The sequence below is a fragment of the Corvus kubaryi genome, unplaced genomic scaffold, assembly GCF_017639235.1.
Source record: "Corvus kubaryi isolate FWS band 111438036 unplaced genomic scaffold, C.kubaryi_AGA036_p1.0 37367, whole genome shotgun sequence".
In the NCBI taxonomy this organism is placed as follows: domain Eukaryota; kingdom Metazoa; phylum Chordata; class Aves; order Passeriformes; family Corvidae; genus Corvus; species Corvus kubaryi.
The window spans coordinates 829,005-843,324 of NW_024581119.1; the positions used below are offsets into that span (position 1 = coordinate 829,005).

A 14,320-nucleotide genomic window follows, 5' to 3' on the forward strand; every position below is an offset into this window, starting at 1 on the left:
GACGTGGTAACCACATGAACCAGATGGTAATTTTCTAAATTTCCTGTGATTTTTTTGTTAATCAACCAAGAACCCACATTCAGTCAGTGAGGACTGCAGATTATTTACAGTTTTCATAGTAAACAGCTGAAATCAAACCAGATTTTTAGACTATATTCCATCTGACCTCAAAAAAGGACACTCGAGGGACCTGGAACAGAGACCACCCTATGTTTAAAAGGAGACATTCATTTCTTCATAATGTCAAACCAGCGACCCAACCACACGCAAAACACGGAGAGGGACAAAAATAACAATTTACATTTGGCTGCTCAAGCCCACAGCAAACCCAAGGCCTGTCCCTGGTCCCTGCGCGCCGCTACACAAACAAAGTGAATTATCAAACCATTTCCAGTAAGAGATGAATCAAAGGCTCTTACGGCACAGCTTGGCTGCTGAAGGAGTGCTCGGCCCTTTTACTGGAAGTTTGGATAAACAGGTAGCACAGCCCTCCCAGGTGCTGAGCCGGGATCCTGCAGAACTCACACCGACAGGGACGGGCCAGACACGCCGCCAGCGGTGACTGACTGGGGCCATTTAGAGAAACCACCGCTCTTTCAGCTGACAATTCTGACCTCTAGCACTGCCTGTGTAATACTGACAGCTCTACGGTATGGTTCAAGCCTTGGGAAGTTCTGAAAGCATCAGGGAAGCAACTTAAGATGTGTTCCTTACAAAAACTTGCCATTCACAACAGCACAATGCTGTAGCTCCGGTTCTATGAGGCTGCCCTCAGCCTTACCCTGGGTGTTGGGCATCCAGAAAACCACAGCTGTCAGTCCCCCTTACCCTTCAGCACTACATTTTAAGGCCTATGTCACGCAGGTGTTAGGACATGACCAAAAAAAGTTTAAAAAGACTCAGCACAGGCCAATTTCACAGAGAATCCCCAGTGCCCAATAAGAGACACGGTGACAGTGGCTGCACTGCCCACACACACCTCACACACCATCCCTGCAGCACATCCAGCCGTTCCCAACCAGCCCACCTGCCCTAGGAGGGACAGGCACTGAAGCTCCGTGCAGGGGAGGTTTTACCCAACAGGAGAGCCCAAGCTGCCATCGACTTTGTTTCCACCCCACGAGGACGTGAGACCCTTCAGCGCTGGAGATGCGAGGACTGCAAGGAAACCTTCCCAGAATGGGCTCCTGTTTCCTCCCTGCAAATTGCTTCCGCTGCTAGAACAAAGTCTTAATGACTCCTCAGGAAACTCTGAATACAAAAAGCTGAGACTTGAGTTTCCCCCTCTCTGCTCTTGCACTGAGGGCAGTGCCCAAAAATCCTCAAAACTGGGTAGAGGCACGACCTCCTGGCTTGGGTCTGGAGAAGGCTCACACTGTTAGAGAGCTGGCTGCTCCCAGCTATCAGTGAGGATAAAATGCTGGGCAGCAACATGGAAATTAGCCATGCTAATGAGCTGAATTTACTACAGCATAAAATCTTTCAGAAAGCAATTAGGTTTTCACTTCGACTCACGCAGAAGGCTATTTTTGTAACCAAAGAATTCATTCCAAGTTTGTATATGAGCTTGCACATAGCTCTGGATTTAAAAAAAGATGAGCCCATCTCTGCCAAATTCAACAGAAGAGGGAGAAAAAGTAAAAAGAGATTTATATTTTTCTGTGGTGATACACACCCAAGCTAACCCCAGGACATGTGCAGGTGATTTTGCTGGGCATGGGAAGGTGAAATTCACAAGCCTTTGGAACTGCTGAGTGTGTCCAGCACCATGATTCACATTTGAATAAACAACTGGAAGGCTCAGCAAGTCAGTTTTTCACCAGGAAATCCACACTTCCCAAACATCAGCTGTCACTTGCTTCCCCTTCGGCTGTCACCTTCTCAGGGAGAAATCCAAAGGACATGGACAACATTGACAAGAAGCCATGGCAACCATCTACAGAGGTACTGAGGAACTGGTGGCAGTTTGTAGTGGCTGGAAACCAGCACTTTGCAGCTTTTATTTTCCTTAATTTGGGACTTGCTTCACTAAAAGCTTCATCTTTTATTACAACTCAGCTTCTCCTCCAGCGAAGTGAGAAGTGAAATCAAAAGTGAATCTTCTGCAATGACTGACGAGGACAGGGAGAGTGCTCCCAGGAGCTGACAGGCCACGTGTGACTGTCCTCACTTCCTTGACTGAAGCTAATTCAAGCACACAGGATTTTCCCCCTTTTTGGAGGCTCACACTGGCAAAGCCAGTACTGACCAATGTTGCAAAATCCTGACTCTGTCACCTAGCACAAAATTCCAGTGTATAAGTGAATTCCTATTTCTGTAAGTTTTGCTATTGTTCATCAAACAAATTAGTAAGTCAGCCCACAGTCCTTTCAGTTGCACTGCACAGACACTTTTCTCCCTTTCAAGAACAGCTCCTGTGGTCAAGAACGCTCAGCCAAAACTCTCTGAGACAATGGTGCTTGAAAGGGATGCAACCAGAGCTTGCTAACATAACATCAGATATCAAAAAGAAAAGACAAGGCATGGTTTTGACCACAAAACACTCCAGAACTGCAGGACTGCCTGTTTCTTTGAAAGCTACAACAGTTCCACTACCATCAGCAAGGTTCATATAACTTGCTGGGAAGCAAAGCATTCAGCAACACTAAAATCCAACTGCATGACTATTTCCAACATCTTTAATCCCAAAGTGAGTATGAAAGAAGAGCAGCACCACCTGTCAATGAAACCCAAAGAAGAAACAGAGGTTATGGGGGTTATTTTTCCATCGAGTTGGTCTCATTTATTCCCTTACTCCTCTTGTCAATGGAAAGTTTGCAGGCTGAAGGGCACCTCTTGGCTGAAACAAGAGAGTGTGGCAGCTATTTTCAGTTTACTGTAGTTGACCAAGTGCATTATCTGATTAAAGAATGCAATAAATGTACTTACCAAATATTTCCCCTCCACTGGCATACTCTGTCACCAGATAAATCATCCGCTCTGTCTCCATAACCTGCACACAAGGACAGAGAAGTGACACATAAGGAGACTGCTGAGTGCAACAAGAAACAGCTCTAAAACCACCTTTATTCCTTCTGTAACACGTGACTGCTTTCATCAAATCCAAGCTATAACCTTCCCGTGCTTTCCAGAGCCATGTGGAGGAATGGACAACAACTGGGGACAGTAAGGATGATACAGCAAATTTCAGGCACTCGGTCTGTAACTACACATAACACTTCACCTGCACCTTCCTCCTCCTGTTCTGTTTCTCCTCCCTTTAGTGTTTGCTTCCCGGTCTTGTCCTGTTCCATCAGCCTGGGAGACTTCTCAGGGCTGCTACCCTGCTCTTCTCCCACCCTAAACAAAGCCAAGCCGCAACTGTCACCTTTTCAGTATCACATCAAAAGCTTTAGATGGAATAAAATAGGTTTCAAAAGGTTTTTTGGCTCAAAAAACACAAAAGGTTTAAAGAGTCAGTTTGCAAAGAAGCACTCCCTGAGTACCTTGAAAATGCCACAGTCCCTGCAAGCATCTCACACATGGTTTGGCCAAAGTAGCTAAATATTAACCTCTGTCACTCCTACTCAGTTTTAACTCTCTGGAGTCCAAATAAATACTCGTATCTCTCAAGCACAGGTGGAAAACAGAGTCCTTTACTCCTCTGCTCCCGTTTCTCTGCTGCACCCTCCTCGCAGAGGGGCACCACCAGGTACCTGTGTAAAAGGGCAGACCACGTGGCTTCTGCCTCTGGGGGTTTTGTTTGCAGACAAAAAAAAGTCAAACAAGCTGGAGAACAAGTCTGCAAACAACATTCAAAAACAAGTCTGCTGCCAGTATTGATCCCCTTCCAGGAAAGGGCTGAGCAGATCAGCAGGTTCTGGGGGCCACAAGGGAGCTGGGCAGGGAGAGGAGAGCCCTGTCCTGCTCCCGGGTGAGATTTAATCCCTCCCTTGAAGTGAGAAGGGGAACCTGCATGCGGTTTCAACAGGGAAACTGAGAAGCACACAATGGCCATAAACAAGTGGCAGGAGGCCAGCCCACAGCGGAAGCACGATGTCCCAGAAAAGAGAAGGATTAGCTACGCTTTCCCCCTGCCCCTCCAATCAAAGCACTTTGAGGCCTCGAAAACATAAAGGACTTTCCCAGTTCCACGTAGAAGGAATGGAGAGATGACTCTGGAGAAAGTGCTGCTGCACAGTGTGGAGTCAAGGGATGGAAACTCCATCACAGAGTGCTCCTACCTGGTACAACCTGATGATATGTGGGTGGCAAAGCATCTTCATGATCTGGACTTCTCTAAATATCTTCTTCAGGTTCTCTTCATCCAGCTGAGTTTTATCAATGATCTTTATCGCAACCTGGCAGAGGGGAAACAAAAGAGAAGTTACTGACCCAGCTGCATTATTCACACACCAGCTCCCTGCACCAGGGCTGATATAAACCCCAGCAGGGATGGGAATGGGGGTAATGTCAGGCTTCTAACAACTGAGGTGTTTATGTATCTGTTTTAAACCAGAAGTGCTCTTTAATGCTACACTAGTGCAGTTCAAACAAGTCTAAGTGCTTCCAGTCAGCTGCTCTCCAGTCTCCAAGGTTTTCCCTCCACCTCGCTGGTGCTGGCAGCTCCCAGCTCCTTTGAGCATGGACTGTAGAACCATCAGACTCCAAACGTGGAGACACTTCCATGCTAAGAACCACCTGTCCTCGAGTTCACTGAGTGCCCTGTTTCATCCACACACAGACAATAAGGAAGGGAATCTTTTCCAGAATGCCGGGATGAGCAGGAGAGAAAAGGCAGAGTGAAACCTTGATGGAGAAAACAGCTGAGAGAAAAAGCTGCTCTGCCTGGCAGAGGAACATCTGCCTTGCTGCTTCTAAATCAAATTTCAGCCTTAAATATCTTCCTTCCCACCACGAAACACCCCTGCGAGCGAGCAGCTCCAGTCTTGGGATTTGTGGGATGAATTACCATCCCCCAGCAGGTTTTCTCACTTGGAGATGGCTCTCCCTGGGAAAAGAACCGCTTTTACAAATCCCCTGGTTGCTTTGCTGGGGAGCCTAATTTACACAAGTCCTGCCCAGGAAGGCTGCAGGATCATGCAAAGGCCTGGGGAAGGGCATGCAAAGCAGCCCCGCCGCGAAAACCGCTGAGGATGCACAGCCAGAAAGATCTGACACAAAAATGCTCAGCTTGTCCCACACCCCAGACCCCAGTGGGGACAAGGACAAGTGCTCTGTGCACAGCAGCGTGCCAGGACCACGGGCACAAACCCACAGGGGCACACGACCCAAACACACGTCCCTCTTTAGTGCCAACCCCAAGGCAGGGCTGAGGGATGCTCTCACAGGCACAAGCACAACCAAACAAAAGGATCTTTAGATCCTTTAAGGGAATCTTTCTTTAAGGGAACAATCTGAAGCACATGAAAATTAAGCCCCATATTTTATGATCAAATCCCTGCCAGAGCAATAACCGCCCTGCATGTGAGCAGAACCCAGCAGAATCCCGAAAAGGCACCCAAGTACAATAAGCTGTTTCTTTCACTTGAAACCTTTAATTCAGAGCGCAGGAACGCTTCCAGCCTTCCAAGTCACTGAGCATGCTTCCTACAGCAGCACCGGGAGCTGAACGGCAGCCAGGTCTGGCACTCGGCGCTGGGAGCTGCTGGCAGGAGCAGGGCTGGAGCCGAGGCACGAGGTGAAACAGCAGCAGGGGCTGCCAGGCACCAGGGCTGTGATTAACGGGGTGCAGAGCCGGCCCCGCCGGCAGCCCCGCGACGAGCCCAGCGCGGGACGCGCGGATCTGCGCCGCACAGATCCAAGCACAGCGCTCAGGAGACGGCTGGGAAAGTTTAGAGAGTCAGAGGGGGACTGGGAAGCACTCTGCACATGCTTTTCACCCAGGGTTTTCCTGCAAGAACGGGCTTTTGTAAAGCTTGAGCATAAATATACATAAAAGCTAAGAGACGCTTCCTCCGAGAGCAAAGCCAAGATGTCTACCCAGAGACATGAGTCATTTTCAGGCCCAAAGACGTAAATGAAAATCCACAGATCTGGAGTATTCCTAAACTCCTTACTCATTCCCAGCTCTGTATTTGCTCTAAGGAAATCTCATTTCCCAGCTTAATTACATGGCTCGAGCTGACACTCTCAGCCAAGTTCAAGGTATGTAGAGCATCTGATTGCACCCAGCTTGGTCAGTAGGGCCAGACACAACAGAACTGGATTCCTCTGGCTTTCCCTGATAACCCAGGGCAGGGAGGACCAGGCTGCCACCTCCCCTGTCCCCTTGTGACGCTGTGGGATTTACACGTGGTGAGTGAAACTCCACGCCCAGAAGACACACAATACCTGGACTGGGAGCAAAGCAAGACAAACAGCACTCAGGAGACGTTCTTCTTGTGAAGGATCTCATCCCGAGCTCAGCCAAGCAGCCCCAAACCCACACCCACCCTCAGGAGTTACGCAGAGGAGAGACCTGAACGGGTTTCTTCCAAATGTTTTCATTCCACAAAAATGCCTCCAGCAACTCATGCAACATGAAAGGCAAAAGTCTCCTGAAAAATCCTGGGGAAACCACCTCGTGCTCCGGTTTCAGGAAATGCAGAGCTTCCTCAGACCAAGCGAGGGTGGAAGTAGGAAATCCCCTCTGCGCTGGGCAGCAGGGACACGCAGGGAATTTCAGGGATGGGGGCTGATGTTCCACCCAGGGCTTTGCAGGGGAGCTGCAGTTGGTTTGTTCCAGAGCTTTCCTGCTTGGGTGCTTTTGGACAATCACTTTTTTTCCAGAGGGAAGGACTGGTTTAAAGACTTTCCAGAACAGACCAAGTTGGTTTCTCTGTTCCTGCATTTCCTAGCTGGCTAATATTCTCCCTTCCCTCGAAAGATGATTTGGGATTTCAACAGAAAAGAGTCTGGCTGAGGTCCTCGGGTTGCACCAGCCAGACTGACTCCATCTAAAGCTCAGTTACAAGGAATGGCCACAATGAATTCAGCCCTTTATTTTATTTTTTTCTTTATTTATTGGAGATGACAAACTGGAGAAAAACAACCAAACAAAAGATCTTTAGGATCTTTAAGGGAACAATCTGAAGCACATGAAAACTAACCTTCCTGTCTTATGATAAAATCCTTGCCAGGGCAATAATTGCCCTGCCTCCAAATATAAAAGAATATTTATTTATTATTTATGCAAAAAGAATCAAGTTTCAGGAGTTAAAATAAACCCCAAACCCCAAAATCGAGTGCATTCCCTCATGCTTACAAACACGACATAAAATAGAGAGCAAGACTAAACATCATTAAGTAAAGCACAAATTCAGGCACAAGCATAAGTGGAAGAAAACCATGATCTAAATTCTTGAACAATGAAATACTCTAAAAAAGGAGTCTGAGAAATTAACTATTCTTTTATCAGAAGTTAATGAAGCTTACAGGCAGGAGGATAAATGCCAAGCCTGGAGCATGCATGCTGCTACCAATTAACAAAATGTTCCCACCACTTGTAAACAGTTCATTTATTCCTTCTTGCATCCAAGGAAAACTTGCACTAGTAATTTGAGGAAGGAATTGTTCTTTGGGAGAAATGGCAAGTTACTAAAAACAATTGGTGGAGAGCAGGTAAGGTGTTCAAACTGACACCTGCAGGCCGCTGTGGAGGCCCCTGCTCTCCGGAGCCAGGTGGCTCATCCATTGTTTTTCCAGATTTTTCTTCTCCTGGTGCACTTCAGCTGAACACTGCTCTGTATTCCTGTGATCCTAAAGCTGTGCTGAGTATATGTGCACTCCAGGCAAAAGCCTTGTGGGGAGGAGTGGAAATTTCAACCACATGAAAGCAAAAGGGGTAGTTGGGAAATGGAAGGAGGGGTACCGAAACTCTGGATGGCTGAAAGGGAGCACTCAGTTATCCCTGATAGCAGCACGTCCCACTGCATCCCACGGGAAGTCAGCAGGGACAGAAGGCACATTTCCAGCCAAGGCAGCAAGACGGCTCCCGTGCACCCCAAAATGCTCAGAGATGTGAGCTCCTGGGGAGGAGCCCAGGTTGCCCCTCTGCCCTGAGCACCGACCACCTCCTTCAGCCCAGCACATGAAGCCTTGACAATTCTTACTCTCAAACTCACAGGATTCTCCTAAAATTCCCCAAGTGTAACATAAACAACATTATAAATCCCTATCTTGCTCTGAGATACCAGATTTTCAAATCTGGCAGCCACCAGAGCTAAACATGCCAAGGTGAGGGGATCTGAAATGAGGCACAAGGCTTGAAATAGGAGAGAAGAGAATATCAACCTGCAGGAGTTAAAATTTATGTGGACATCTTGTTTCTGAGCTGAGTGTGGATAATAATCCAGACAGACTTCCTTGAATCCATAGTGCCCTGCCAACAGGAAGGGAAATGAACTGCTGGGTGCCCAGGCGGATGGGCAAGGAGAGGACAGCCACTGTGCCCTGCACTGCTCCAGCTGCTTGAAAAGGCTCTGAGAGGGAAAGAGGTGGAAGCACGGTCTGTTTTCAGTGGAAAGGAGCCACAGGACACTGCTTCCTTTTATTCCTGTGCTGTGAACAAAAGAACAAGCCAGAGACCCTGGCCTGACCTAAAATCTCCTCCTCCATGCTATGCATCTGCTTGGATCTAATTGTAACTGTAATTCAGTGATAAATAAAATTTCTTGCATGAGTGGTCATTCCATAAAGAAATCATCTTTTCCCTTTCAGTTCAGTTGTTTCTGCAGTGGCCTGAGTGAAAATCAGAAAACCCCACTTCTTTCAAAAGGAGCCCATGTGCTCAGTGTGATCAGTGATCACTGTAAAAGTGTAATTATGGCAGTGGCATTCCTGTAAATCAGCACGGATCTCCTCCATGGAATGGGAGCCAACAGATGGCACCGGCAAACCGACTGCATTGAGAAAATCAACATGTTTATTTGGGAGCAAGACATTTCCTAGAACTGTCCCGGGGAGTCCTCCTGCTCCAGATTCCTCCTGGAAAACGTTCAGTAAACAGTCACTGGGTGTCTTCTGCCATGGATAGAGGTGTCCCTGCAGCTCGGCTCCTGTGTCACTCTGAGGGCACGTGGCAGAGTGCAGCCACAGGGAAAGCTGTCACCAGAGAGGGTCTCTGGAATAAATGAATAAACCTGAAGAAGGCTCATCCACCCGAATTCCTCCTACATTTGCAGTTGGCAAAGGAGCCCCCTCCTCTCCGTCCACGGCAGCCTTACTGCGCTGACAACGTGAGCTGTCAGAGGGGCTGACAGGGAACAACTCTTCCCAGCTGCTCCTGCCTGCCACAAACACTTGGGAAGCTCAGGAACACGGCCTGTTTGGATTAAGCAGCTGCTGGAGGGGTAAAAATCACTCCTGTAAGCAGATACCAGAGCTGCACAGGACCTTCAGGAGAACTCCAGGAGCAGAGACCAGAATTACAACAGAGAAGGGGGAAAAACAGGGATAAGGAAGTACACACTGGAGATACGTATATGAGCCACACACAGAGGCACTCAACTGGCATATGGACACACGGCTGTGATAAAAACACAACGTGAACTCCAGGCTACTGCAGGTCATGTCCCTTCTCGAGAGCTCAGCTGGGTGGATGTCACTCCGCAGCAATGCCGCGCTTCCGTATGGACACTCGGATGGCAGAGGCACATGTTTCTCAGGCAAGCTGTCAGCACAAGCCTGCTGGTGTGTTTAGGGTCACTAAAAGCGAGCTCTCTCCATGCAAATAGGCAATTTGTACAGTTTTTAGTCATAAGAAAGCGCTCGACAAAAAGGAAGCACTGACACTGTCGATTCCCAGACTTCTCTTGGCAAGCTCATGGGTAACACATCTCCTCCTCGGAACTAGCTAACCAGCAGAACCTACCTAACTAAAAGTGATACAGCAAATAAAACTAGGCCAGTCTGCAGCAACATCAGTGGCTTTTGGAGGTGGCACAAATGCAAATATTGGCAGCAACTGAAAGCAGGAAACTGTGGACGAAGATGTGCACAGAGAAGCTGCATTTGCTCAGGAAGGAAGTTCTCACCTTGTCCACATCCCTCTGCACAATCAATGCAGGGACTTGTGTCTTGCACAAGGTGAAGAAAATACTGATGGTGTTACAAGAAAAGTCAATACATCCAAATCCTCTTGGCCGGCTGCAACGTTAATACCCGGCTTGTGTGAGCGCCGTGCTCTGCCGTGACCTTTCCTTGTCCCAGAGGGAACACAGCCGGCATTGCAGTGGCCAAAGCACAAACCCCACATTCACATCTACGGCTCAGAGAACCAGCTACGCCCAGGTAAGAGAATCTCATCATTTTAGGGCATGTACAGCAGCTTACAAATGTCACAGGACAGGAAGCTCGTCTGCAGCACCCCCAGGGATCCCAGCCTTTACCTGTGCTGAATTCCTCCTTTTCCAGTCCTGGATTAACCCTGTGCCAGCAGCTGCAGCTTCTCTTTTCCAGCAGAAGCCATCAAAAAGGTCCAAGAGGTGAGTGCCCCCTACTTGAAACTTGCTGCTTCAGAGCAGGAGCCTCAGTGCCAGTTCAATGGTGACCTAATCCCAAATGCAAACTCTTTCCTATTCTGGAAGTTGCAAGGGATGACAGGTAAATTCTGTCCTGTTCAGCCACAGCGAGGGAGAAATAATGCTCTGCAAGCCACGAGAAAGCTTGGTCACATTGCTAGAGCTCTACTTGCCACACTCACCTGGATGCCAGGTCCCAAACCCTCCTGGAGAGCTTCTCCTCATTATTTCATCACCTGGGGCAACAGCGGGAAACAACAGAGAGACTCGGAGTTACCTGCCCTGGCTGACAGACACTACAGCTGAGCACACTGAACAGCATCAAGGGCTTTGGGACTGCAGAGAAAGGCACGGGAAGGGGAGCTGGAGATGCCAATTAGATAAACAAACCATTCTGGTGCATGAAGAACCTCCCGCTGCAAACGGGAGGTGCTGCGAGGGCGAGCTCCATGAATCATCACCTCAGGCTGCAAACACAGACCTGGGAAGAGGCCGAGCACAAGGACAGGCCACAGTACTCCACACAGAGCTGGGAAGAGCATAGCCAGGATGTATGGAATTACCACATATCCCCACAAAACCTGATGGCTGCTCAGCAAGTGCCCTGGGCTTCAGGCTGACCAAGACTCAAGAGGACCAAGCAGTGACCAAGGAGATCAGCTATCTACAGCTTAAGCACAGGAATCCCTTAAGCTACACCACATCTAGCCTTTATCCTTCTTAATGACATCATTTCTAGAGCTTTTTCAAGTTCTGGTCAGACAGTGAATCTCCTGGTCCCAGCCAGTGGTGCCTTTTTCTCCTGGGCTACAGCAAGAGACTACACGGGGCTGAGCCGAAGGCAGAGCAAGTCTCAGCACAGCAGACTGCAGGTAGCCACACCTAACCACCTCAAACACAGCACGGGATAGCCACACCACTCCTGTCTCCTGAATTCCACCGGGTTCACACTGTGCCATGTCTGCATTCCCACTGACCTCTCTGTCTTTTCATTTCGCACTCTGTTACAGGAGAAAACCCCTCCAGCCCCAACAGCTTCAGCTGACATTTATGCCAGTAATTTGTTTTTAGTTCAGAAGCCTTGTAAAATTCCTGTAATGCTTCCCAGATGCAAGGCTGAGAACTTCACAGGAGTCGGAACGTGAATTAGAGGTGGCATGGAAAATTATTTATCCTGGTGAGGGAAGGGAGCAAACCACACCGACAAATGCCGGCCTACAGCGAGTACTGCTACACTGAAATACGTCCACACGTCCATCCACAGAGAGCAGACACCAGGAGCTGCATGCCTGGGAGGTCACTTAATCAAACTCCTCCATACCTGGACTGTAAATGCAGAATATCTAAGAACGAGTATTAAAAATCAACTTAAGCCAAAGGAGAAGAGGCTGAGGTAAAAGGCAGGTTGTAAAAGCTCCTGCTTGTAGCATTAGCAGGAATTCTAGTGGGATGTAGCAGGGCAATGCGGAGTGGAAGGAATGAAGGCTCAGCCCTGAACATGGCTGTGGTGCAGCCCCACGCTCTGCTGACAGTCTGCAGCGCTACCTCCATGGCTTCCATGCAAATTAAAAGCACTCTTGGCACTTACTACACAAAGACTGCACTTGATAATTAAAACCGGTTTTTAAATGCACTTAAACTAGTGCAGAAGCTCATGGAGGTGCATTTAAATCGATGCAAACTGGTTTACTAACAAATGTGATGTGAAAAATCAGAGCCCGGTCACGTAAGCTCGACTGTTCGGCCAAGGAGGCTCAGATCCAGCCCCTCTGACAGCAGATGGGAACGCTGCAGTTCTGCTCTGGCCTGACTGGACTCCTGCTTGAGCTACAGCTCGGCCTCCCAGCCACCTGCAGACAAGCAAAGCCAAGAGGTGAATCAAAATCTGAGAGGCCACTTGCCCACTTTGGTCTCCTTCCAGTCCAGGTCGCCTGTTCAAACCACTTTCTTAATTGCTCGCCACTCAATTCAGGCATTGCGCCTAAACATCCCATGAAAACAAATAAAGTTCAGTTTACCAGCACCTTGAATACCCATTTGTCAGTATTATTTCAGGAGATGTCAGCTGAACACTGCAACTGACCTCCATGCAGGAATCTGACTCCAAACCTCTCCTGAGATTGCCACTGAATCATTTAGAGAATCCCAGAATCACTGAGGCTGGAAAAGCCCTCTGAGATCATTGAATCCAAGCTGTGCCCAATCCCCACCTTGTCCCCAGCCCAGAGCACTGAGTGCCACATCCAGGCCTTCCTTGGACACCTCCAGGGATGGGGATTCCACCTCCTCCCTGCGCAGCCCAATCCAGGAATTTGTAGAGAATGAGAGGGTCCCCCCCGAGCCTCCTTTTCTCCAGGCTGAGCCCCCCCAGCTCCCTCAGCTGCTCCTCATGCCTTGCTCTCCAGCCCTGGAGAGAGTTGCTTAGCAGCAGAGTTTTGGAAATGTAGTTGCACGCAGGAAGAAATCTGTGACAGCAGGAGATGCATCAGGAATGCTGCTGTGGAACAGAGCCCCAGCAAGACTGGCCCTGAGAGCAGAAGGGCCACGAGACACGGAGTCGACCTGCCAGGTTTCATGGGAAAGGCCTGGCTCAAACATCAAGACAAGTCTTTAAAAAGCTGCAGGATATTACAAACAAGCAGGTTTTGAAAGTGTTATACAAAGTTCCCTGGATTGTCATTTTGCTCTAATTCAGTCGTGACCTAAAAATGTAAGTGACAAAGAAAAATAGTGATTTTCAGGTACAGAGTGTGCAGTCAGAGGCAGGTTTGAATTACTGGCTTATAAAATACCAAAGCTCGGAAATAAGGAAATTTAGAAGCTGGTGTGCGTGAAGTGATGTGTTGAGAACACACTGTACGTTAGGGTTTGGGTTTTTTTAAGCAATACTTATCATGCAAAGAACACTACTTGGACCAAGAGGTCTCCTGTGAGGAGAGGGAATACCTCACCGCACTCCTGTCTAACGGGAACGGGGTACTTGCAGCACAAGTTAAGAGTAGCTATTTTTTAATGACAGAAAGTGGCTTTTTTTTAAGGACAAAGCCAACACATGCAGCAGGAGCACCCTTGGCTGGGCTCCCCAGCCTGCCGTGCACCACAGAAATCCTCCTGCCCTAAACTGCAGGGAAAACACCTGGCACTGCACCAGGACGTGCAGCACAACCACAGAGTCATTTGGGCTGGAAAAGACTTCCAACATCATCAAGTCCAACCTGTGGCCGATCCCCACCTTGTTTTCCAGCCCAGAGCACTGAGTGCCACATCCAGCGGCACCTTGCTTGGACACCTCCAGGGACGGGGACTCCAAACCTCCCTAGGTTAGCCCCTTCCAATGTTTAACAACCCCTTCTGTGAAGAAATTCCTCCTGATGTTCAACCTGAACCTCCCCTGGTGAAGCTTGGGGCTACCACGTCCTCTCATGCTGTTGCTGGGTGCCTGGGAGAAGCTGCCAGAGCCACAGGGAGCCTTTGCACCGGCTTCCAGTTGATTTCCTGAGGCTCCGTAAGGGTTAAAGCAAAGGACTTCTGGAAGATATTAAGCACCAATGTCTTGGCTTCCCTTCTGCAAACAGCAACAAGCTCCAGAGGAATCTGTCATCCCATATAACAATCCCTTTCACTCAGCCCCAGCAGCCTGTTCCCTGCTCCTCGCACAGCCCGAGCGCAGCGGCTCCGTGCTGGGTCCTGCTCCGGATCCTGCCCACATTCCAGGGAGGAGGCCGGGCTCTGCAGCGACGCCGGCATGCACAGGAGCTGTAACGTGCACGTACGTTGTGTGCAGCCACACTCACGAGTGTAACAGCTCCTGGGTAAAT

General features: G+C 48.9%; 1 protein-coding gene across 5 annotated transcripts in view; it reads right to left on the minus strand.

Moving 5' to 3' along the window:
* Positions 1–14,320, minus strand: part of SIK3 (SIK family kinase 3) — a 70,960-nt gene that overhangs the window by 30,335 nt on the left and 26,305 nt on the right. For 4 of the 5 annotated variants that reach the window (XM_042034415.1, XM_042034413.1, XM_042034414.1 and 1 more), the window contains exons 2-3: positions 4,224–4,340; positions 2,929–2,992 (exon numbers count right to left, since the gene is read on the minus strand). In XM_042034415.1, the coding sequence (XP_041890349.1) occupies positions 2,929–2,992; positions 4,224–4,265 (106 nt within the window). In that variant the 5' untranslated portion in view covers positions 4,266–4,340. Of the gene's footprint in view, positions 1–2,928; positions 2,993–3,223; positions 3,316–4,223; positions 4,341–14,320 lie in introns of those variants that run through there. The other variant, XM_042034416.1, reaches the window with a different exon arrangement.